General features: G+C 45.4%; 1 protein-coding gene across 12 annotated transcripts in view; it reads right to left on the minus strand.

Annotated features, from left to right (window-relative positions):
* LOC115458851 (kinesin-like protein KIF23) overlaps positions 1–24862 on the minus strand; it is a 222104-nt gene that overhangs the window by 108580 nt on the left and 88662 nt on the right. For 8 of the 12 annotated variants that reach the window (XM_030188676.1, XM_030188677.1, XM_030188684.1 and 5 more), the window contains exons 8-12: positions 22544–22585; positions 22080–22192; positions 21154–21275; positions 19622–19724; positions 8320–8399 (exon numbers count right to left, since the gene is read on the minus strand). In XM_030188676.1, the coding sequence (XP_030044536.1) occupies positions 8320–8399; positions 19622–19724; positions 21154–21275; positions 22080–22192; positions 22544–22585 (460 nt within the window). The remainder of the gene's footprint in view (positions 1–8319; positions 8400–19621; positions 19725–21153; positions 21276–22079; positions 22193–22543; positions 22586–24862) is intronic. The other 4 variants (XM_030188680.1, XM_030188687.1, XM_030188679.1 and 1 more) reach the window with 1 other exon arrangement.

Genomic DNA, 24862 nt, shown 5'->3' on the forward strand with positions numbered 1-24862 from the left:
GTTAATTTGTACAGCGCTGCGTAACCCTAGTAGCGCTCTAGAAATGTTAAGTAGTAGTAGTAGTACCAGACTCACACCCAATAGATATGAATGTTGAGCTTGTTTCAGGTTAAAACACCGAACCTAGGCCCAGGGTCCCCGGTGTTCCTAGTGGTGAACAGCCATGGCAAATATTGTATGCGTTAGTTTGCAGAATTACTGCAAGGCCTTGCTTTTGGAGCAGAGATTTCTGTTCGATACTCTCGTGAGAGGTTTTATTTATTTTTTTTTTCTTTTCTTTAATGCTGTTCTGGCTGTAGAAAGGTGGACATTTGAGCTTCCCCAGAATGGCAAAACTTATGTACCTATGCCCATTAGATATGAATGCTGGACTTGATGGACTTTAGGCCTTACCCAGCATAACCATACTTATGTACCTATGGTATAAATACACAGGAAGTGAGTGAATCCCCTTCCAATTGAAAGAACACTCTGGAGTGAAGGCGCATAGAATGAAAATGAAAAAGGACAAACTTGGAAATTACCTGTAACGAAAAAAGTGAAGTTGTGCCACAGCCACTTGGTGAAGGCAGTGTAGACAAGACTGTATCTGAATTCAAGAAAGCTTGATATAACATCAGGTCTCTAAGGAAGAGGAAGAGATAGCAGATGGTATGTATAGGCATACTGGACCAAACCAGGATGTTTATAATCTGCCAATGCTGAACTGATAGAGTAGAGACAAACACGAGTAGATGGTTTGAGGACCGTCCACTATCTTTAAGTGAAAGGATGACTTTATTCTCTAAGTGACCATATGTCCTGTAAAAACCAGAAGAAAGCTAAAATGAAAAATGAGAGGCTTCAAGGCAGTTGGAAAAGAAGGGAAGACATGAATAAAGCATGCCTGCTAAGGCAGCTGAGTGACTGGGAGCTTGGTAGACAGGACTGTCCCTCAGAGAATATGAAAGAGCTGATATATCCCCATGGCATCTGAACAATATACTGTATGCCTCTAGAGAAGGCTTCTTAAAGTCGGAAAAAGAAAACACTGTATAACACTACAGCCATTGAGAGTGTCTGTTAAGTTCTTAAAACACTATATAACATCATACGCATGGAGTAAAATGCTTGAAAGGAACTAAGATATTATGGTCAGAATTGCAAAGTACCAATCAATTGACTCTTAGACAATGTAGTCCTATTCACCAGGGAATGAGAAAGACAGAAATTTACTCTATGCCTATAGAGAAAGTTTCTAAAGTTCTTAAAACACTGTATAATACTACAGCTATTGAGGAAAATACTTGAAATGAATTATGATATTATGATAAGATGTAGATTTTCCATCAGGCAATGAAAAATGACTGAGCACCAGAAAAAACTAGTGTTAACAGCCCCGTGATACATAGAAATTTAAAAGAAGAAAAGCTTGTTATATATCCATATATGAAAGGAGCCCCCTTTCAACCAAATATTGCCTGCTGATGTGAAGAGCATTTTAGAATACGCCGTTCAGCACATACAAAAGTGTACACATCTTGGAGCCGAACTGCTCTATGAACTGCAGCCTTACCTTCAGCAGAGAGATCCCCGACTGATAAGATGGAGGGAGAAACAAAATGGCCGCCGTTCGCTCCACTGGCCCTGTGGCGATTGTCGACAGCGCGCCCGACACCTCCGAACAAGCGGAGCCCAGTGGAACGGCGAAGAAACAACAGCCGGCGAAAAAGGCCCCGAAAAAACTGGAGGCAGCACCGGACCCGAAGAAACCTTGAAGGGAGAGCAAAATTTACATGTTCCGGCTGCGTGAACTGCGCGACGCTGACCGACAGCAGCTGTTTGAACTTTTAAGCCATATCGGAAAAAACAGGTGGCCGCGCTTACACGGTTCGCACCTTTCTTTTTTTTTTTTTTTTTTTTCATTTGTTTAAACTGCCGCCGCCAAAACGCAAGAAAATGGAGGAAATTAAATCTGACGAGAAAAATCGCTGTTTAAAGTCACAGATACTGAATTATTTTCTTCTGTTTGTTTTTTTTTTTTTTTTTATAACCCCTCAATCATAATAAAACACTGGAGCTGCCTGCTCGTTAGAAGTCTGGGGAAAGAAAGGCTGCTTCTTTGAATTTACTTTTATTTGATTTAATTCTTTTAAAGCAGCTACCTGTTAAAAGTGGCTGCCTCTCCCAAAGACGGTACACCTTTCCAGAGAAAGGGACGGCCCTTCCCTGCTAAGCCAGGGAGATGGGGAGGAAGGGGGGTGGACTCGAGACACCCGAGTTTAACACCCCCGAGGCTGTCAAAGAAAGAAGAGAAAGGAAACCCTGTCAAGCCTCTAAATAAGATTCCAGGCACAGAAGAATTATCACAAATATCTGTAATATCTAAAGAGAAAAGGAGAGAGACTAATGGGCTCACTTCCTACCTGCTGGGAGACTGAGAAAATACTGGGGCTAAGGTCACATGGCCAGGGCTCCTATTGGCTCTCTAGAGTCAGAGTTTTTTCTCAGTCTCCACCTGCTGGTAGGCGAGCACAACCCATCAGTCCAATCCTGGTCCGGTCCGGAGGGATGCTAAGGAAGAAGAGTATTTTGCACTGGAGGTTTTTTTATGCCTGTGATAGACACTGGAACCCTTTAATGCCATTACTAAATGAAGTGGTAAGGGTTGACTGAGGCTTTTTCCTCCATGTGCTTATTAGGATTTTGATTCCTCTGTTCACAGAAAACATTTTAGTATGAATTATATATATTTGCTGCTGCTATTTCTTGTACTCCATTGCCTTCTACTTATTACGGCTTGAATGCTGCCAGGTGCAGCCTGTAAGCAGTGCATGGCAAGACAGGATGGTAGAAGTTTTGTGGCCAACACCGCACTGTGAGGGAAGCCGAGCTAGAATGGAGTGTAGGGGGCCTGATACAACCCTAGTTGTGGAGATGTTGGGAAACCTGTTTTTTTTGTGAGTCTTCCTGCATCACAGCTGCCCCGCTGCATCTGGTAGACCTGCCGCTACTGGAGAGACAAGCAGACAGGTTGCAGGAGCCCTCTGAGGAAACGGGCTTTCCTCCAGAGTTTATCCTGTCAATGTAGGAGAAATTAGATCTTACCTGCTTATTTTCTTTCCTTTAGTCTCTCCAGACTATTCCCAACGAGTAGATATATTCCCTTCTACCTCCCCAGATGGGGAGACTGAGAACTACTAGTAATGTCACTCTATTAAGCTCTGTGCAGTCCTGTGTCCCTCAGTATTTCTATTGACAAAGCTAAGATGGATGTTAACGGACAACCCTCCAAACAAACACCTAGAGGGGAAAAAAAACCCCAAACACCTCAGTGAAAACACCACAATGCCATGCCTGAGACTGGAACAGCGACACCTCATGTCAAGACGCATGTATTTCTGAATTGTTTCCCCTCTTCGTTGATCAACAATTTATGTCCAGTGTCATTAATAAATTTTTTTTGTATCACCAATGCTGTTTTCAGCATTAAACATAAGAATCGAGTCCAGAACCTCACCCTCCTGCTGGCATAACCAAAAGAGAAAGAAAAATGGAAGAAATGCAAATGAAGCAGCAATCGAGGGGGTCAGGAATGGTCTGGAGAAACTAAAGGAAAGAAAATTAACAGTTAAGACCTAATTTCTCTTTCCTTAGAGTCTGCTCCACAACAATTACCAGAGCAGTACCTAACAAAGGAAGTACAGACAAACCCTGAGCCAGAACCATAACACCAAAGTTCACCTCACTCCTGGCCCAAACATCCAACCTTTAATACTTGACAAAGTAATGTGGTGATGATCATGTGGCTGCTCCCATCCCGCTCTCTGTTGGGGTTCCTCAAGGATCTGTCCTTGGGCCCCTTCTTTTTTCAATCTACACCTCTTCCCTGGGCTCACTGATCTCCTCTCATGGTTTCCAATATCATCTTTATGCCGATGACACTCAGCTTTCTCTCTCCACCCCAGACATTACTGCAGAAACCCAGGCCAAAGTATCGGCCTGCTTATATGACATCGCTGCCTGGATGTCCAACCGCCACCTGAAACTGAACATGGCCAAGACTGAGCTCATTGTCTTCCCACCTAAACCCACTTCTCCTCTCCCTCCACTCTCTATCTCAGTCGATGGCACCCTCATCCTACCCGTCTCATCTGCCCACAACCTTGGAGTCAGCTTCGACTCCTCCCTCTCCTTCTCTGCCCACATCCAGCAGACAGTCAAGACCTGTCGCTTCTTTCTCTACAACATCAACAAAATTTGCCCCTTCCTCTCTGAACACACCACCCGTACTCTCATCCACGCTCTCATTTCCTCTCGCCTTGACTACTGCAATCTGCTCCTCACTGGCCTCCCACTTAACCATCTATCCCCCCCCCCTTCAATCCGTTCAGAACTTGGCTGCGCGTCTTATCTTCCGCCAAAACCGATATGCGCACATCACCCCCCTCCTCAAGTCTCTTCACTGGCTTCCGATCAGACACCGCATACAATTCAAGCTCCTCCTACTAACCTGCTCTCATTCTGCAGCCCCTCACTACCTCTCCACCCTCATCTCCCCGTACGCCCCTACCCGTAACCTCCGATCACAAGGCAAATCCCTCCTCTCGGTACCCTTCTCCACCACCACCAATTCCAGGCTCCGCCCTTTCTGCCTCGCCTCACCCTATGCCTGGAATAGACTCCCTGAGCCCATACGCCAAGCACCCTCACTGTCCATCTTCAAATCTCTACTCAAAACCCACCTCTTCAATGTCGCTTTTGGAACCTAACATTGTACCTAGTAACCTAGACTGTTCCAACTATTGATTGTCTACTCCAATCATTGCTTGTCTGCTCTCCTTGTCCATCTTGTCCTCTAGATCGTAAGCTCCTTTGAGCAGGGACCGTCATTCTTTGTTTATTGTACAGCGCTGCATAACCCTAGTAGCGCTCTATAAATGTTAAATAGTAGTAGTAGTAGTAGTGCTCAACAGGTGTCCGGAATGGGAATGAAAACCTGCTCAGCCCACAACAAGTTGGAATGTGCCTTCAACACATCAGGGAGCCCTCTGCTACTGAGCAAGTAGATGGAAGAAATAGCCTCCTTGATCCAGTGGGCAATCGAGGCCTTAGAATCTGCCTAACCCCCCATTCTCTGGTCTGCAAATAGGCCTTAGAATCTGCCTCACCCCTTTCTCTGGCCTGCAAACAAAACAATCTGATTTCCAAAACTCAGCTGTCTTTCACAAACAATGGCGCGCCCTCCGCATGTCCAACCAAAAGAGGATCTGCCAAATTCTCAATGCGAAACACTGGCAGAGACTGGATCAGGTGAAAGGAAAAAACTACTTCTGGCAAAAAAACAAAACAAAACAGAAGCAGATGAAACACCATGCGCTCCTTGAAAAACAGTAGAAAGAGCTTCCTACAAGAGAACACCTGCAACACCGAGACTTGGCTAGTGGAAGTAATAGCCACCAAGGTGGCCATCTTAAGGGAGCAATTTTGGTCACTGCATCTCAAAAAAGATATAGCAGAATTAGAAAAGGTACAGAGAAGGATAACGAAAATGGGGATGGGATGACTTCCCTATGAGGTAAGTCAAAAATGGTTATGGATCTTCAGCTTGGAGAAGAGGCAGCCAAGGGGAGATATGAGAGAGGTCTATAAAATACTAAGTGGAGTGCAACGGGTAATCACTTGGTTACTCTTTCCAAAAATACTAGAACTAGGGGGCACACAATAAAGCTACTAAGTCAGCTGTTCCCAAACTGCACTGCGGCACCCTGGTGCGTTGCAGCAAACTCTCTGGGGTACCGCGGCAAATCCCAACCTCTCTTCCGCCACCACCCGAACTGCTACTGCAGACAGCAGCGGCAGTAAAACAAGAAAAAAAAAAGCAAGTTCAGGGCTGCAGCAGCCTTCAAGCATGTGTTGTCAGTTCTGCTAGTCCTTTGCCCCCAGCTGGAAGTTGACGTCAGCGCATGTTTGAAGGCTGCTGAAGCCCCGCGCTTACTTTTTGTTTTTTTGTCACAGACACTGGGGCACAAAGCAGATGGCCTTCGGGATTCGCTTTTGCTGCCAAGGAGGTTGGATGAAAACAGGAGATAGTTTGATGTCAAAAAGTTGAAGCCAATAGGCCAGTCTTTGTTTCCCCTTCCCATTCTTTATTGTTGGTAGCATTTTTCATTTAATCTCACTTATTTTCAAACATGCTGGCTTGTGCAGCATACAGATATACACAGAGGAAGTATAATGGAATAACTTTTCATAGGTAATTTGTTATAAATCGTAATCAGTGTGTCATTTGGAGGGGCTAGTTATAGAGACACCCTAGCACTGTTATAGTTGTGCAGAGAAAAATATGGAGACTTGTGTGGCCAGGGGGAGGTGGAGACTTGTGTGGCCAGGGGTAAGGGGTGTACAGCGCTGTGTACGTCTAGTAGCGCTTTAGAAATGATTAGTAGTACTATAGTTCAGGTTCCTCTTTCTCACATGCATCACTTTGCACTTGCTCACATTAAACGTCATCTGCAATTTGGATAACCAGTCTCCCAGTCTTCGAAGGTCCTTTTGTAATTTTTCACAATCCTCTCGCGATTTAACAACTTTGAATAACTTTGTGTCTTCAGCAAATTTAATTTCTTCTGGAGTCTTTCATGAGGTACTCTGTCAAACGTCTTTTGAAAATCCAGATACACAATATGACCGACTCACCTTTATCCACATTTGTTCACCCCTTCAAAGAAATGTAATAGATTGGTGAGGTATGATTTCCCTTTACTAAATCCATGTTGGCTTTGTCTCATTAATCTATGCTTTTAAATATGCTCAGTAATTTTGTTCTTTATAATAGTCTCTACCATTTTGCCCAGCACCAACGTGAGGTTCACCAGTCTATAACATATTTTATTTATCCCAAAAACCTTTGCTCAGTGTGCAGTGGTGGATAAGAAAGCAAATAGAACATTAGCCGCTGCTGCACACTGAGCAAAGGCTAAGAACGTAAACAGAATGTTAGAAATTATTAGGAAAGGAATGGAAAATAAAAATGAGACTATTATGCCTTTGTATCACACCATGGTGCAACCACACCTCAAATACTGTGTACAATTCTAGTCCATGCATCTCAAAAAGATATAGCAGAATTACAAAATGTACAGACAAAGGTGACAAAAATGAAGGGACAACTTCCTTATGAGGAAAAGTTAAAGTGGCTAGGGCTCTTCAACTTTGAAAAGAGACAGCTGAAGGGAGAAGAATGGGTAGAAGTAAATCCAAAAACAGAAGGACTAGGGGGCACTAAATGAAGCTACTAAGTAGTATATTTATAACAAATTGGAGAAAATATTTCTTCACTCAACATGTAATTAAACTCTGGAATTCGTTGCCAGAGAATGTGGGAAAAGCAGTTAGCTTATCAGGGTTTAACAAAGAATTAGATAATTTCCTAACAGAAAATTCCATAGCCATTGTTAAGACGGGACACTCAAAGTCACATGGAAATAGTTTTAAAACAAATAGGAGGAAATATTTTTTCACTCAACGAATAGTTAAGCTCTGGAACTCTTTGCTGGAGGATGTGGTAACAGTGGTTAGCATATTTGGGTTTAAAAAAAGGTTTGGATAAATTCCTGGAGGAAAAGTCCATAGTCTGCTATTGAGTCAGACATGGGAAGCAACTGCTTGCCCTGGGATTTGTAGCATGGAATGTTGCCATTATTTGGGTTTCTGTCAGGTACTTGTGACCTGGCTTGGCCACTGTTTGGAAACAGGATACTGGACTAGATGGACCATTGGTCTGACCCAGTATGGCTACTCTTATGTTATGTTTATTTCTAGGATAAGTAGCATTAAATCTGTTTTACATTTTTGGGATCTTGCCAGGTACTTTGTGACCTGGACTGGCCACTGCTGGAAACAGGATACCAGGCTTGATGGACCTTTGCTCTGTCCCGGCATGGCAACGCTTATGTTCTTACATATCTTCTTGCAACAAAAGAATCAGTACTTCTTCCAATCCTGGAGATATTCTAGGACAAGTTTAATCCAAAAGCATCATAAATGGATTTTTAGAAGTTAATGTTTTAGAATCCACTTTTCTGTCACACCAAAATCTGTATTGTACGTGGGACCACAATACAAGCCATATCAGATTTATGTAGTATTTAAACCTCTCAGTCTTTTCATTTTATTTCAATCATTTGGGCCTTCTCCCTGGTCAACAAAAGAACTCAAAATTTCTGTCCCAGATACGTAGCTGTTTATACACAGAAACAGAGATTATGCCAGGTGAGCCACAACAGTGGACTGTGATAAAAATCTTACACCAAAGTTCCATAAATTGTCACTGCATACCTTGTTGGTGCCATAAAGCTGGTTCTCTCGTAGAACTTCTATGCATGTTCTTAAAGTCATAAGTGACTGATTGATGTTACCTGAAAACAAAAAGTCATTATAGTCTTGTGTGCAAAATATGGAACCAGGATATGCTTACAGCATTTAGCACTACATCTTAGATGAATTCATTTCAAGACCTGAAACATGCTACTTTAACAGAAAATTAAGTTCACAAGCTCCAAGATGAAAAGCGAAGATACTTACCTATAGCAGGTATTCTCCGAGGACAGCAGGCTGATTGTTCCCACGTGGGTCGATGTCCGCGTTGGCCCAGGAAACGGAACAAATTTTGAAGCAAAAATAAAAAGTTTTTTTGCCTAGAGTCTTCTGGCGCGTGAATCACGCACACGACTTCCTGCCCGTAACGCGAGTGTGCCCCTTAATTAAATCAAAATCATAGAACAAACTAGTAACAACTCCGAAGGGGAGGAGGGCGGGTTTGTGAGAACAATCAGCCAGCTGTCCTCGGAGAATACCTGCTACAGGTAAGTATCCACTTTCTCCGAGGACAAGCAGGCTGCTTGTTCTCACATGTGGGGTATCCCTAGCAACCAGGCTCACTCAAAACAATGAACATTGGTCAATTGGGCATCGCAACGGCGAGGACATAACATAGATTGACATGAAACCATAAAGAGCAAACACAGTGCAGCCTGGAACAGAACAAAAATGGGTCTAGGGATTGGAGTTGGATTCTAAACTCCGAACAGATTCTGCAACACCGACTGCCCAAACCGACTGTCGTGTTGGGTATCCTGCTAGAGGCAGTAGTGAGATGTGAATGTGTGGACTGATGACCACATTGCAGCCTTGCAAATCTCTTCAACAGAAGCTGACTAAGTGAGCCACTTACGTAGCCATGGCTGTTAACATTATGAGCCGTGACATGGCCCTCTAGAGTCAGCCCAGCTTGGGCATAAGTGAAGGAAATGCAATCTGCTAGCCAATTGGAGATTGTGTGTTTTCCGATGGCAACTCCCCTCCTGTTGGGATCGAAAGAAACAAACAACTGGGTGGACTGTCTGAAGGGCTTTGTCCGCTCCACGTAAAAGGCCAATGCTCTCTTGCAGTCCAAGGTATGCAAACTGCTTTCGCCAGGGCGGGTATGAGGACGGGGAAAGAATGTTGGCAAGACAATTGACTGGTTCGGATAGAACTCCAACACCACCTTCGGCAAGAACTTAGGGTGCGTGCAGAAGACTACTCTGTTGTGATGAAACTTGATATAAGGTGCATGCACTAACAAGGCCTGAAGCTCACTGACCCTACGAGCTGAAGTAACAGCCACCAAGAAAATGACCTTCCAGGTCAAGTACTTCAGATGGCAGGAATTCAGTGGCTCAAAAGGAGCTTTCATCAGCTGTGTGAGAACGACGTTGAGATCACATGACACCGGTGGAGGTTTGACCGGGGGCTTTGACAAAAGCAAACCTCTCATGAAGCGAACAACTAAAGGCTGTCCAGAGATAGGCTTACCCTCTACACGGCAATAAGCACTAATTGCACTAAGGTGAACTCTTGAGACCAGACTCTGATAAGTGTAGAAGGTATTCAAGCAGGGTCTGTGTAGGACAAGAAAGAGGATCTAGGTCCTTGCTGTCACACCAGACAGCAAACCTCCTCCACTTGAAAGATTAACACTTCTTCGTGGAATCTTTCCTGGAAGCAAGCAAGACTCGGGAGACATCCTCTGAAAGACCCAAGGAGGCGAATTCTAAGCTCTCAACATCCAAGTTGTGAGAGCCAAAGACTGGAGGTTGGGATGCAGAAGCGACCCCTCGTTCTAAGTGATGAGGGTTTGAAAACACTCCAATCTCCACGGTTCTTCGGAGGACAACTGCAGAAGAAGAGGGAACCAAACCTGACGCGGCCAGAAGGGAGCAATCAGAATCATGGTTCCGCAGTCTTGCTTGAGTTTCAGCAAAGTCTTCCCTACTAGAGGTATGGGAGGATACGCATACAGGATGCCTGTTCTCCAAAGGAGGAGAAAGGCATCTGACGCTAGTCTGTCGTGAGCCTGAAGCCTGGAACAGAACTGAAGGACCTTGTGATTGATCTGAGTGGCAAAAAGATCCACCAAGGGAGTGCCCCATGCTCGGAAGATCTTGCGGGCGACACTCATATCCAGTGACCACTCGTGAGATTGCATTATCCTATTCAGCCTGTCGGCCAGACCGTTGTTTAAGCCTGCCAGATAAGTAGCTTGCAGAAACATGCCATGACAGCGTGCCCAAAGCCACATCTGGACGGCTTACTGACACTGAGGGTGTAATACATAGCAACCTGATTGTCTGTCTGAATCAATATGATTTGGTTGGACAGCTGGTCTCTGAAAGCCTTTAGAGCGTTCCAGATCACTCGCAATTCCAGGAGATTGATCTGAAGACCTTTTTCCTGAAAGGACCAGGCTCCTTGAGTGTGAAGCCCATCTACATGAGCTCCTCAACCCAGGAGGGATGCATCCGTCGTCAGCACTTTTTGTGGCTGAGGAATTTGGAATGGACGTCCCAAGGTCAAATTGGATCGAATCGTCCACCACTGCAGAGAATTCTGGTAGTCGGTGGACAGTTGGATTACATCCTCTAGACTCCCCGCAGCTTGATACCACTGGAAAGCTAGGGTCCATTGAGCTGATCTCATGTGTAGGCGTGCCATGGGAGTCACGTGAACTGTGGAGGCCATGTGCCCCAGAAGTCTCAACATCTGCCGAGCTGTGATCTGTTGAGACATTCGAACTATGGACACCAAGGACAGAAGGTTGTCTAATCTTGCCTTAGGAAGATAAGCTCGAGCTGTCTTCGTGTTCAACAGAGCTCCAATGAATTCCAACTTTTTGAACTGGGGTGAGATGGGACTTGAAGTAATTGATCACGAACCCTAGTAGTTCTAGCACCTGAATAATCATTCACATAGACTGTAGAGCGCCTGCCTTCGAGGTGCTCTTCACCAGCCAATCATCGTAATAAGGGAACACATGCACTCCTAGTCTGTGTAGCAACACTGCGACTACCGCTAGACACTTTGTGAACACTCTGGGCGCAGACGCCAGACCAAAGGGCAGTACACAGTACTGAAAGTTCTGAGTTCCTAGCCGAAATCGAAGATACTTCCTGTGAGCTGGGAGTATCAAAATGTGTGTGTAAGCATCCTTTAAGTCCAGAGAGCACATGGGGAAGAAGAGTGCCTAGGGAAACCATCCTGAACTTTTCTCGGACTAGAAATTTGTTCAGGCCTCTTAGGTCTAGGAAGGGACGCATCCTCCCTGTTTTCTTTTGCACAAGGAAGTACCTGGAATAGAATCCCAGCCCTTCTTCCCCTGGTGGAATGGGTTCGACCGCTTGGGTCTTCAGAAGGGCAGAGAGTTCCTCTGCAAGTACTAGTTTGTGCTGGGAACTAAGAATGAACTCCCGGTAGGCAATTTGGAGGTTTGGATTCCAGATTGAGGGTGTATCCTTACCAGACTATTTGAAGGACCCACCAGTCGGAAGTTATGAGAGGCCACCTTTGGTGAAAAAATATCAACCACCCTCCATCCGGCAAGTCGTCTGGCACGGACACTTTTACAGAGGCTATGCTTACCAGTCAAAAGCCCGTTCCCTGCTTTTGCTGGGGAGCAACACGGGCCTTAGGTGCACGCTGTTGACGAAAACGAGCGTGCTGGGGCTGAGCCTGGGAAGGCTGTCGAGAAATAGGAGTGTACCTACGCCTAGGATAGGAATAGGGAGCACTCCTCTTCCCCCCCCAAAATACCTCCTAGATGAGGATGTAGTAGCAGAAGACGCCCGGTGGGAGAGAGAATCCATAGCATCATTATGCTTCTTGATCTGATCAACAAGATCCTCTACTTTTTCACCAAAAAGGTTGTCCTCCCGGCAAGGAACATCCGCCATCCACTGCTGGACCGAATGATCCAGGTCAGACACACGCAGCCATGACAGTACGCATCACTATAACTTGAGCAGCGTTCCTGGATGCTACATCAAAAGTGTCGAACAAAACCCTGGCCAGGAATTTTCGACACGCCTTCTGCTGCCTGACCACCTAGCGAAAAGGATTGGCTTGCTCCGGAGGGAGCGCATCAACCAAGCTAGACAGTTGCCTTATCAAGTCCCGCAAGTGAACGCTCATGAAGAGCTGATATGATTGGATCATGGCAGCGAGCAAAGCAGTCTGATACGTCTTCCTCCCAAAAGAATCAAGAGTCCTAGCTTCTCTGTCTGGGGGCGCCGAAGCATAGTCTCTAGTACTCCTGGCTCTCTTGAGAACGGAATCCACCACCATAGAATTGTGGGGTAACCCAGACCTCATCAATCCAGGTGCACCGTGGATCCGATACTGGGATTCAGCTTTCTTCGGGACCATGGGGCCAGACAGAGGGGCCGACCAGTTTCGCATAAGGACTTCCTTCAGTACCTTATGCAGAGGGACTGTCACAGCCTCTTTTTAGGTGGAGGTGGAGAAGAATAACCCAGGAATTTGAGCATCTCAGTCCTGGGCTCATCCTCAACCTCCACAGGGAAGGGAACAGCCGTAGCCATTTCCCGGACAAAAGAGAAAAAGGAAAGACTCTCTGGTGGAGATAGTCTCCTCTCTGGTAGAGGGGAAGGTTCAGAGGGAATCCCATAGGACTCATCAGAAGAAAAGTACCTGGGATCTTCCTCTGACTCCCACGAACACTCCTGCTCAGTATCGGATAAGACATCTGTCAAGGTACTCCAACACTGAACCTGCCTCGAAGCTGAGGAACGACGTCCTCGATGGCGATGTCAACAGACCGACGCCCGATGAGACTGCAGCGAAGCTCCCTCCACCAACATCGAAGGGGAGTCAACCTGGGTGGCAGCTGACGCCGATGCCGCAGGCGGCACCGCAGTCGGGGACCTCACCACAGGAGAAGGGCCAGACACCACTGCAGCAGATAGTATGGAAGGCGCAAGCACCCCCAACACCGAAGCTGACTGTCGTAGCGGTCCTTCCAGAAGTTCTGGAAACAAGGCCCGGATGTGCTCGTCGAGAGTTGCCATCGGAGAAGGCTGCGGGGTCCGTGGAACAGGTGGTGTCAGAAACCTTGGAGGCTCGGGAGCAGGCACCTCCTGTATTGAGGGGGAGCGATCTTCTTGGTGCAGACGCTTCTCGGGTGCCGATTCTCTCAACACCCTGGAGCTCCCGGTACCGTGTATCGAAAAAGAATGAGGACTGTGCTTCTTTGCCTTCGCTCGACACCCGTCATTGAGAATCCTCGGTACTGAGGAAGGCGTGGAATCCTCGCGTCTCCTTGGGGCCGGGTCCGACGAAGGTCGGTCCCGGGGGGCCTGCATAACAGGAGGTCTCGAGGAAGGTGGAGACCCACTCGATGTCTCACTGCTCCCAGCGCGAGTTGGTCTCTCTACTACTACTGCTTAACATTTCTAAAGCGCTACTAGGGTTACGCAGCGCTGTACGATTAAACATAGAAGGACAGTCCCTTCTCAAAAGAGCTTACAGTCTAAAGGACACAAAAAGGACACAAAATACAGTCAGTCAAATTGGGGCAGTGTAGATTTCCTGAATGGAGGTATCATGGTTAGGTGCCGAAGGAGACATTGAAGAAGTGGGTTTTGAGCAAGGATTTGAATATGGGCAGGGCGGGGGCTTGGCGTATGGGCTGGGGGAGTTTATTCCAAGCATAGGGTGAGGCGAGGCAGAAAGGGCGGAGCCTGGAGTTGGCGGTGGTGGAGAAGGGTGCTGAGAGGAGGGATTTGTCCTGTGAGCGGAGGTTACGGGTAGGAGTATAAGGTGAGATGAGGGTAGAGAGGTATTTAGGGGCTGCAGATCGAGTACATTTGTAGGTTAGTAGGAGAAGCTTGAACTGTATGCGGTACCTGATCGGGAGCCAGTGAAGTGACTTGAGGAGAGGGGTGATATGAGCATATCGGTCAAGGCAGAAGATAAGACGCGCAGTAGAGTTCTGAACAGATTGAAGGGGGGATAGATGGCTAAGTGGGAGGCCAGTGAGAAGTAGGTTGCAGTAGTCAAAGCGAGAGGTAATGAGAGAGTGGATGAGAGTTCGGGTGGTGTGCTCAGAGAGGAAGGGGCAAATTTTGCTGATGTTATAGAGAAAGAGGCGACAGGTCTTGACTGTCTGCTGGATGTGCACAGAGAAGGAGAGAGAGGAGTCGAAAATGACTCCGAGGTTGCGGGCAGATGAGACGGGGAGGATGAGGGTATTGTCAACTGAAATAGAGAGTGGAGGGAGAGGAGAGGTGGGTTTGGGTGGAAAGACAATGAGCTCCGTCTTGGCCATATTCAGTTTCAGGTGGCGGTTGGACATCCAGGCAGCAATGTCGGATAAGCAGGCCGATACTTTGGCCTGGGTTTCCACAGTGATGTCTGGTGTGGAGAGATAAAGCTGGGTGTCGTCAGCATAGAGATGATATTGGAGCCCATGAGATGAGATCAGCGAGCCCAGGGAAGAGGTGTAGATTGAGAAAAGAAGGGGTCCGAGGACAGATCCTTGAGGAACTCCGACAGAGAGCAGGATGGGGGTAGAGAAAGATCCATGGGAATGTACTCAGCAGCCATTACCTCTCTTCCTGACGTCGATGCGCATTTCGATGTCGAAGGACCGGACCGAGCCCCAAAAAGCATCTCTCGTTGAGCTTCTCGAGACGCTTGGGTCCGTTTCATCATACAAAGACACAGACTACAAGCGGCTGGGCTATGGTCGGGCCCAAGGCACTGGATACACCAAGCGTGGGTATCAGTACCTGAGATGGTCCGGTTGCACCGAGTACGACGTTTGAAGCTGCTGGGTGTCTTCGATGACATGGAAGGGAAAATAGCTTTGGCAAAATCAAAAGACGCGATTTTGCCTGATAAAAGAAAAAAGGGCGCAGAAATAAGGGAATAGCCCGGCCGTGACGAAAAATAAAGGAAACTTGAAAGGGGAGAAAAACTAAAAGTACACTATGAGAACTTCTATTTTTTTTTTAAACGACAAAAATAATAAAACAAGAAAAATTAGGAGAAAAAAATGAAAACTTGAAGACTTTTCCCTGGGCCTGAGAGCAGCACAGAAAAAAACTACCGCACCTCAATGCGGAGAAAAGAAAACTAAGGGGCACGCTCGCGTGACGGGTGGGAATTCGACCACGCATGTGCGGTGCGCGCATGATTCACGCGCCAGAAGACTCTAGGCAAAAAACTTTATTTTTGCTTCAAAATTTGTTCCGTTTCCTGGGCCGACACGGACGTCGACCCACATGTGAGAACAAGCAGCCTGCTTGTCCTCGGAGAAGATTTCCTTTCCTTGTCTCCTGAAGGTTCAAGTGGCAGCCTTAGCTTCTTTTTGAGATCAGTTGGGCAAAATGTCCAAAGCAGTGTAGCTAGATGTAGTCCAGTTCTTGAAGGGAGGGTGGGGGTTGTTTAAGAATCTTTGGACCCCATTGTTCAGACCAATGGGTTCAATCCCCCTACCAGCAGATGGAGACAAAGAAAATATTTTGCAGTGGCACCACCAGCATACATAGTGGTGAAACCAGGAACTTGTCAGTAGAGGCCAACGAAATTTTGTTTTTGATGTCGAAACTAGCCTGAAATCCATGATTGGTCCTATTTCAGTTCAACATGCCTGTGCATTTTCAGCCGGAACTAAAACTATGTTGCACAGCCCCCATGCACCCCACCCCCCCTACTGTGCCTACCATGTCAGATTTGTTGGTAGCTCCTGAGGGCAGGTTGCGGCGGCCATTTTGAGGCAGAAGCGACTTGGGAGTCACGCCTGCCTTCACTAGCCACCAAGTCTGACACAGTAAGCACAGGAGTCTGCCTTCTGGAGGAGGGGGCTCTTCAGGAGCAGGGCCAGTTTTGTTTTCAGCTTCGGTTTTGGCAGAAACTGAAGATTCTAGTTTCAGTTGGGCTCTACTTGTCAGTATGCCCACACCAAAGCAAAAATATGACCAAAGAAAATTGCTCAAAGAGAAGACCTGCAGGGAAACAACAGTAATGAAAATGACTTGATAACCACTTGAGAGGCACAAATGAACAGAGCATATCTGCAGGCTAGCCATGCAGAGATCCCTAACCCCACTGTATCCCTGGAAGATACGATGGACTAGTAGTCTAGCAGGCATCAAGGAAAGGAAATTAACAAGCAAGATCAAATTTCATTTTCCATTTCATCCTGCAAGAGCAGTCCAGACTAGCGGGATGTACCAGAGCGCCATCCCTCAGGGCAGGAGGAAGACCAAATTTCCCACTGTGCAGATACCTTGCTGCGACACAGCTTGGGCCTCTTTCCAGGTCACTTGAGCTCTTGTTGAATGAGTATGGAGACACACTGGATCCACTTTCTGGGCCATTATATAAGCTGTCTATATCACAACTGTAATCCAGAACACTATTTATTTAAATTATAAACCACACAATCTACCGTTCTGGGTGGTGTAAAACAGGAGGACTTGGAGGCTGGTCTCTCGACAAGGCCCATAAAACAATACAAAAAAAAAAAAAAAAAGAGGAAAAAATCTGATTTCTTGAAGGCATCCAATCTCAAGATACTTTTCAGTACTGTCATGAAATGTCTAGCACATGCCTTGGGTTAACCCTGCAGGCACCTGGGGGGTCTGTCCCCAACACTGCTCAGGCCTGCCTGCACCTGGGTATGTGATCTATACAAGCACTCTCCTCCCACCAACTGAGTCCCTCTTGCCTCTGGGCTGTCTCTCACTCTCAGGTTATTCCCCGGTGACTTCTAGGACACTGGGGCCACACTCCAGGGGTCTCACAGTTCCCGGAAAGCACTCACAGATGTTATAATGCCTTTGAATCGCTCCATGGTGTGACCGCACCTCAAATAGTGTGTTCAATTCTGGTCACCACATCTTAAAAAAAGATATAGTGGAATTAGAAAAGGTAAAATGCCAAGAAGTGTAGAGTGATGCATTTGGGGTATAGAAACCCAAAAGAGAGATACCGAATAGGAGGGGAGAGATTAGTAAGCTCCACTCAGGAGAGAGACCTTGGGGTGTTGGTGTCGGAGGATATAAAGGTGAAGAAACAATGTGACAAGGCGATGGCTGTGGCCAGAAGGATGCTAGGATGCATAGAGAGGGGTATAACCAGCAGAATAAAGGAGGTGTTGATGCCATTCTACAAGTCATTGGTGAGGCCCCACTTGGAGTATTGTGTTCAGTTTGAGGCTGTATCTTGCTAAAGATGTAAAAAGACTGGAAGCAGTGCAAAGAAAAGCTACGAAAATGGTATGGGATTTGCATTGCAAACCGTATGAGAAGAGACTTGCCGACCTGAACATGTATACCCTGGAGGAAAGGAGACACAGGGGTAACATGATACAGACATTCAAATATTTGAAAGGTATTAATCCACAAGCAAACTTTTTCCGGAGACGGGAAGGTGGTAGAACTAGAGGACATGAATTGAGGTTGAAGGGGGGGCAGACTCAGGAAGTATTTTTTCACGGAGAGGGTGGTAGATACGTGGAATGCCCTCCCGTTGGAGGTGGTGGAGATGAAAACGGTAATGGAATTCAAACATGTGTGGGATAAACACAAAGGAATCCTGTTTAGAAGGAATGGATCTACAGAATCTTAGCGGAGATTGGGTGGCGACGCCGGTATTTGGAGAGTAAAACCAGTGCAGGGTGGACTTCTACGGTCTGTGCCCTGATCGTGACTGAATAGACATGGATGGGCTGGAGTGTAAATTTTAAGGGGCTTCGACGTTAGCTTCAGAACTTTTAGTACAGGAACAGTGCTGGGCAGACTTTTACGGTCTGTGCCCTGAGAGAGGCAGTGATAAATCAAACTCGGGTATACATATAAAGTATTACATACCATGTAAAATGAATTTATCTTGTTGGGCAGACTGGATGGACCGTTCAGGTCTTTATCTGCTGTCATCTACTATGATACTATGTTACAGAGAACGGTGACAAAAACGATAAAGGGGATGGGACGACTTCCCTAAGAAGAAAGGCTAAAGCGGCTAGGGCTCTTCAGCTTGCAGAAAAGATGGCTGAGGGAAGATATGATAGAGGTCTATAAAATAATGAGTGGAGTGGAACGGGTAGACCTGAATTGCTTGTTTACTCTTTCCAAAAATACTAGGACGAGGGAGCACGTGATGAAGCTACATATAGCAGTAAATTTAAAATAAATCAGAGAAAATATTTCTTCACTCAGTGTAATTAAACTCTGGAATGCATTGCCAGAGAATGTAGTAAAAGTGGTTAGCTTAGCGGGGTTAAAAAAAATTTTGGGGATGGCTTCCTAATCCACTGCTTATATCTAGAATAAGCCATCTATTTCACCAACAGAAACCCAGTGCCTAATATATTTTTCAACTAGAGTTTAAATGCAGCAATGTTCAATACATTTTTTTTTAGAAAATATTACAAACTAGTAAAACAGGCCCGTTTCTGACACAAATGAAATGGGCGCTAGCAAGGTTTTCCTCGGAGTGTGTATGTTTGAGAGAGTATGTGTGAGAGTGACTGTGCGAGTGTGTGTGTGAGACAGAGAGAGATTGAGACTGGGTGTGAGTGTGTCTGTGAAAGAGAGCGTGTGTGTGAGAGTGTATGCCAGGGGCCCCGCCCCTTCCTCTCAGTTCCAGTGTCACCCCTTCCTCCTTGTTCCAGGGTCGTTGTCACCTCCCCTCTCTCCGAGTTCCAGGGTCCCCCCCCCCCCCGCTTTTTTCCCCCTAGTTTTTGTACAGGTGGTGCATTCCCTCCCTCCTCTGAGTTCCAAACCCCTCTCCTCCACCGAGTTCCAGACAGCCCCCTCCCTCCCCCGAGTCCCCCTCCCCCCCAAGTTCCGGCCCCCCTCTCCCTCCCTCCCCCCTTGTTCCAGATCCCCCTCCCTCCCCCCCTCGTTCCAGACCCCCCTAACTCTCCCCTTGATTTCCAGACCCCCCTCCCTCCCTCCTTCCGATTTCCAGACCCCCCCCCCTCCGAGTTCCTGACCCCTGGACCCTCCCTGCCGCGACCCTCTCAAGCCCCCCTTCCTGCCGCCAACCCTCCCCCATCGCCGTCACGTACCTGTGCTGGCGGGGAACCCCAACCCCCACCAGCCGAAGTCCTCTTCTCAGCTGTGCGGCGTGGACGAATGATCTGATCAAGTTGCAATCTATTTTTGTGCGTGCGTCTGCACATAGGAAACTATAGTATTTTCTAATCTGAATCTAGGATCGATTTGCGGTATATCAAATGTCTGGAAATAAATTTGATGTAATATGCACTTAAAAAATCATACAACAATTTTACCGGCTTCACGGAGTCTGTTTCCTTCTGCCTTTGTCCGAGTTGTTCTTTCACTTCCAGCAAGATCAACCAGAGACAGCAGGCTGAGGGTGACCTGTTCTTTCTCCTGTGAGAAAAAAAAAAAAAAAAAGCATCCTTTGAGACAGTGTAAGGTTCTAATAATCAGCAATACCTGCTCATTTCATAACATTCTTATAAGAACATAATTATAGCCATACTGGGTCAAATCAATGGCCCATCTAGCCTAGGAGTAGGTTGCAGTAGTCGAGGTGAGAGGTAATGAGGGCATGGACGAGGGTTCGGGTGGTATGCTCAGTGAGGAAAGGGCGAATTTTGTTGATGTTGACACACTTTGCCTTAACAATGACATCTGGCCTCTAGTTTAAAGCACCATTAAGACTCTACTACTAATAATCATTTCTATAATGCTATTTGTACCTGGGGCAATGGAGGGTTAAGTGTCTTGCCCAGAATCACAAGGAGCGGCAGTGGGAATTGAACCCAGTTCCCCAGGATCTCAGTCTGCTGCACTAACCATTAGGCTACTCCTCCACTCCAATTGGAAAAGAAGTTTAAAGACTCAAAGCCACCAGCCTGGAACAGCTACAGTGACGCCAAAAATTTAATTTAAAATTCTTTACACATTAGGATATAAGCAGTGAAGAATGAAAATTGGCAAGTACATCTAAATTTCAAGTCTTACCAGATCAATCCAAACGAATGAGTTTAGGTCCAGCACAGGCACCCCACATAAGGTTACATGTTCGCTCTTTTGCTGAGTGAATGATTTTATCTTTTCTTTTAATATGGTGTTCATAAGAGTAACAATACTGGGTCAGACCAATGGTCCATCTAGCCCAGTATCCCATTTCCAACAGTGGACAAGCCAGGTCTTATATCTATTTCATATGTTGTGTAAACCACCCTGACCCATAAATCAGACTAGGAGGTAAGACAATCATTGCTGCATGGAGCAGGATTGATAGATACCGGGCACCAGGTCACCATGATGCCTGGGATTTCATGCCTCCCCAGCCTCCCCCCCCCCCCCCAAACAGTGAAGTGTTTTGTTTTGCTTGCTCCCATCTTCACACAGTGGTGACTTCCTGTTCTTCTGTGTGCTCCTTCCTTTCCTAGCCTGTGACCCGGCATCTCTCCTGGCCTCCCAAACACCCTCCCATTCCCAGATGACTTTTTAAAAGTTGTTTTTGCTTGTACAGGCTGCTGGCAGCAATGCATATGCGCTGTTCGTGCCTTCCCTACAGCCTTCTCTGAGGCAACTTCCTGTTCCAGCATAAGGTAGGAAGTATCAAAGAAGGCATGAGCAGTGCATATGCATCACTGTTCACTGCCAGCAGCCTCTAAAAGCAAAAACTTTAAAATAAAAGTAGACCTGTGTTTGAGACGCCAGTTAGAGAGGGGTTCGCCAGCTGGGTAGGGGACAGGAAAGACAAATGCTGGATCTTGGGGGGGGGGGGGGGGGGGGGGGGTGGAGAGAGGAGACATAATGGAAAGGGAGAAGAGGAAATAGTTACCTGTAAAACATTATCTCCATCTGCATCAAGTGGGGCTTGGGCCAGTTTGATGGTGAAGACACTGTGGGAACGACTTGACTCCCGGTTCAGTTGGGTATTAGCGATACGCCTCTTCTTCTGACCTATGACATGGGGTACAAAGGTGTCAATTCATGTCTGGTCTATATACCTGTATCCCCCAAAACTATAACTCAGAACTTACCCAATTACCTATAAACTCAAACTAAGCTCAAATAAACCCCACAAACTGATAATATTAATGTGCTCAGTCCGTACCCATTCCAACCATTATATCCCCAAAACGAATATGTGGCAGTGTCACAGATGGAACCATCATAGCACATTAGGTGTTCCGCCTCCTTAAGTCATGTATGTACATACACCAAAGCCAACCGCAGCTACTCTGATAGTAATCAATTCTAATTAATTATATTCAACCCTATGTGCACATATATACATAGATATATATTGAAATCTAGTTTATATATACTCATTTATACCAGTACTCTACAATATTCCGTATACATGGCACATTACATGTTGAATTGCTCAAGGATCAAAAGGTACAACTGTACTATTATATAGTCATAAGGAGATATACTAAATCATGTGCAAAAGCCACTGCACAGCCAATGTATAACAACCATACATAAATCAAAAAATGATTCAGAAATTGCATATGGGGTTTACTTCCCTTGAGGATAAATTGTGCTTGTGTTCAAACTCCACATCCTATCCATTCTCACGATTTCAAATAATAGTTCTCTTTGACTCTGGCCGAGTTTTGCGTTGCATCATCAGAAAGGGAATTAAACAAACTGAAAACCCAGTTGCGGACACATACCCCGAGCAGGTCCACACCAGAGCTCCACCTTCCAGCAGCGCGGAGCATGACCACAGCACAAGTTTCAAATGCTGTTTCTCACCTTTCCAGAAAACCTCAAATGCTTCTTCTGTAGATTTAACCTCTACCTCAGTGCAGCCTGCTATGTACATATTGTGGTTCTGGTCCTCACGGAGAATTTTGGATTGTGGAGGTCTATAGATAGAAATGTTACTTTTATCATATCATGTTCAAATAAAAATGATCTTAGAAAGCAATACAACTATGACTTTACAAAAATCAGCTTCACAGAAATTCAGAGAGCAGGAAAAACGGTCAGTTCTGTTACTACAAGCTGAAATGATAGGGGCGTGACTTGCATGGCCAGACAGAGGCTGCACGGGTGCTGGCTACTCGAAAAGCAAAAGGTATATTCAGCAAACATGACAGCAAAAAAAAAAAAAAAAAAAGTGTAATTTGGTCACAGCCACAGAGCAAAAGCTTCTAATGTTACCAGCTATTCCTGCTCTAATAAAAGGAGTACATACACACATACTAGGCACGTACACAAATTCTGTATTCCTCACAGGAGTGTTGCCACTGTTCCACCTAACAAAGGAATAAGGAACATGTTACCAGATTTACAGAAATAGCTACAGGGTCACAAGCCCCAAGACTAAGCATCTTCCTGAGTATCTACCATCCACTTAACATGCAGATTGACAGCTCTCATCTCAGAAGATGAGTCACAGAATCACTTTTCCATTCTTGGTAAAATTAGGGACAAGTTGCTCCAGGTGCACAACAGGACAACTCTGTTAAGCTCTAAATCTGCCCCCCACCCCCAAACTTTACATCACTATTAACATTATGATTATTACAACCCTGCACAGTAGCAAAGAGCTTAAGCACACTGACCCAGATCTATTGGGATAAAATTTGAAAATGGCTAAAGGCTGGATCAGTGACAAGGTCTGCCTCTGGAAGACCTGAGCTGATTCCAAGACCAGGTTTCTCTTCCACAGACTGTTCAGTATCTAAGTCAGCAATTCCCAACCCAGTCCAAGGGGGCACACCTAGTCCCATTGGGTTTTCAGGATATCCACAATGAATATTCATGAGTTAGACTTGCATGCACTGCCTCAGTTGCATACAAATCTCTCATTTATTGTGGATATCCTGAAAACACAATGGGGCTAGGTGTGCCCTGAGGACTAGGTTGAGAATGGATTGGGAATGGCTGGTCTAGATTCTAAGGAGACACCTAGTTGCTGCATTTACTGTTCACATTAGCTAGGTCCTAAATGACATGTCATGAGTGGCCACTGAAGACTGCTGCAGTGATGGCTGGACTGATCTGGTGGGGGGGGGGGGGGGGGGGGGGAGGAGCGGAGTGCCCTAGCTACTTGTGAATAAGACTTATTGGATTTATTAATTTTACATACATTTGTATTGTAGTGTTAAAGCAGTTTACATAAAGACAGCTGCTATTAAATATCAATGAACATTTAGTTCCAAAAAATACAAACCAAATTAATACACTATTGAAACAACCAAGTTTCTAAACGTTCACAAAAAGTACATAATATTGCCAGACTGGGACAGACCGAAGGTCCATCAAGCCCAGCATCCTCTTTCCAACAGTGGCCAATCCAGGTCACAAGTAGCTGGCAAGATCCCAAAACAGTACAATACAGTCTATGCTGCTCATCATAGAGCAGTGGATTTTCCCCAAGTCCATTTTAATAATGGCTTATGGACTTTTCTTTTAGAAAGCTATGCAAACCTTTTTCATACCCTACTAAGTTAACTGCTAAAAGAAGCAGCAGCGTTATAGAGATCACCAAGCAAAGAGTTCCATAATGAAGGTCCCACATATAAGAACTCTCTTTCTAGTCTTAGCAAGCTCAACGACATCAAGACCAGGAAGCTGAAGATGACTTTTCTATGATGAGAATAGTTTTCATCAACTTTTTTGAAAAATAAACTGGAAGACCCTCATAAAACAATTTGTAAACCAACATAAAAGCTTGAAAGTGATGTGTGCAACCAATGCAACCAGTACATCACTGGAGTTATATGATCAGATCTCTTACTTACTTGCTGTTCATTTGGATTCTGTACCAATTTCAAACGTTTAAAACTGGATTTACTCAATCCAAAGAACAGAATTACAGTAGTCAAGATTACTAGTGACCAAGGCATGTACTATGCTTACCAAATTGCTTTCAGTCAAAACCGGTTTCAAGTGGCCTATTATCGGAAGATTAATAAAAGCAATATTTTACAATATTACCAATCTGAAGATTAAATTTCAATGCATCACTACATCGAACATCCAAGTGTTATACCCTGCAGTAATGAAAGGGACTTTCCATGTATCTTGGGTAGCACTCATAAAACACGTTGCTTACATGATAACCACATTACAGATTTGTCAGTATTTAAAACCAAATCATACTTGCATATCCAGTCTGTTAGAATTTGAAGTTTATTATAGTCAGTGAGGACATCCTCTTGATAATCTTTCATGAAAATAAGCTGAATGTCATCAGCAAAAAAGTGAAAATCAATCTCCCAACCTTCTAATCTCGCTAACGGTGTTGAATACAAATGAAAGAGAATGGGTGAGAGTAGAGATACCTGGGAAACGCTTCTCAGCTAAACTTAGAAATGTTCTTGCTTCCAACAGGCAGATTTAATTTGATGAGAAAGATAAGAACCAAACAATGTCAAAACCGCATACTTAATACCAATTTCTTTAAGAAACTGGAATGATTCAGATGAGAAACTGTGTCAAAGGCAGCAGTAAGATCCAATTATACCCACAAGTTAAAACAGTCGTGATATGTCTTTACCAGTATCTCAAGTTGTAAAGATTCAGTA

This window comes from Microcaecilia unicolor, unplaced genomic scaffold (assembly GCF_901765095.1).
Source record: "Microcaecilia unicolor unplaced genomic scaffold, aMicUni1.1, whole genome shotgun sequence".
NCBI lineage: Eukaryota > Metazoa > Chordata > Amphibia > Gymnophiona > Siphonopidae > Microcaecilia > Microcaecilia unicolor.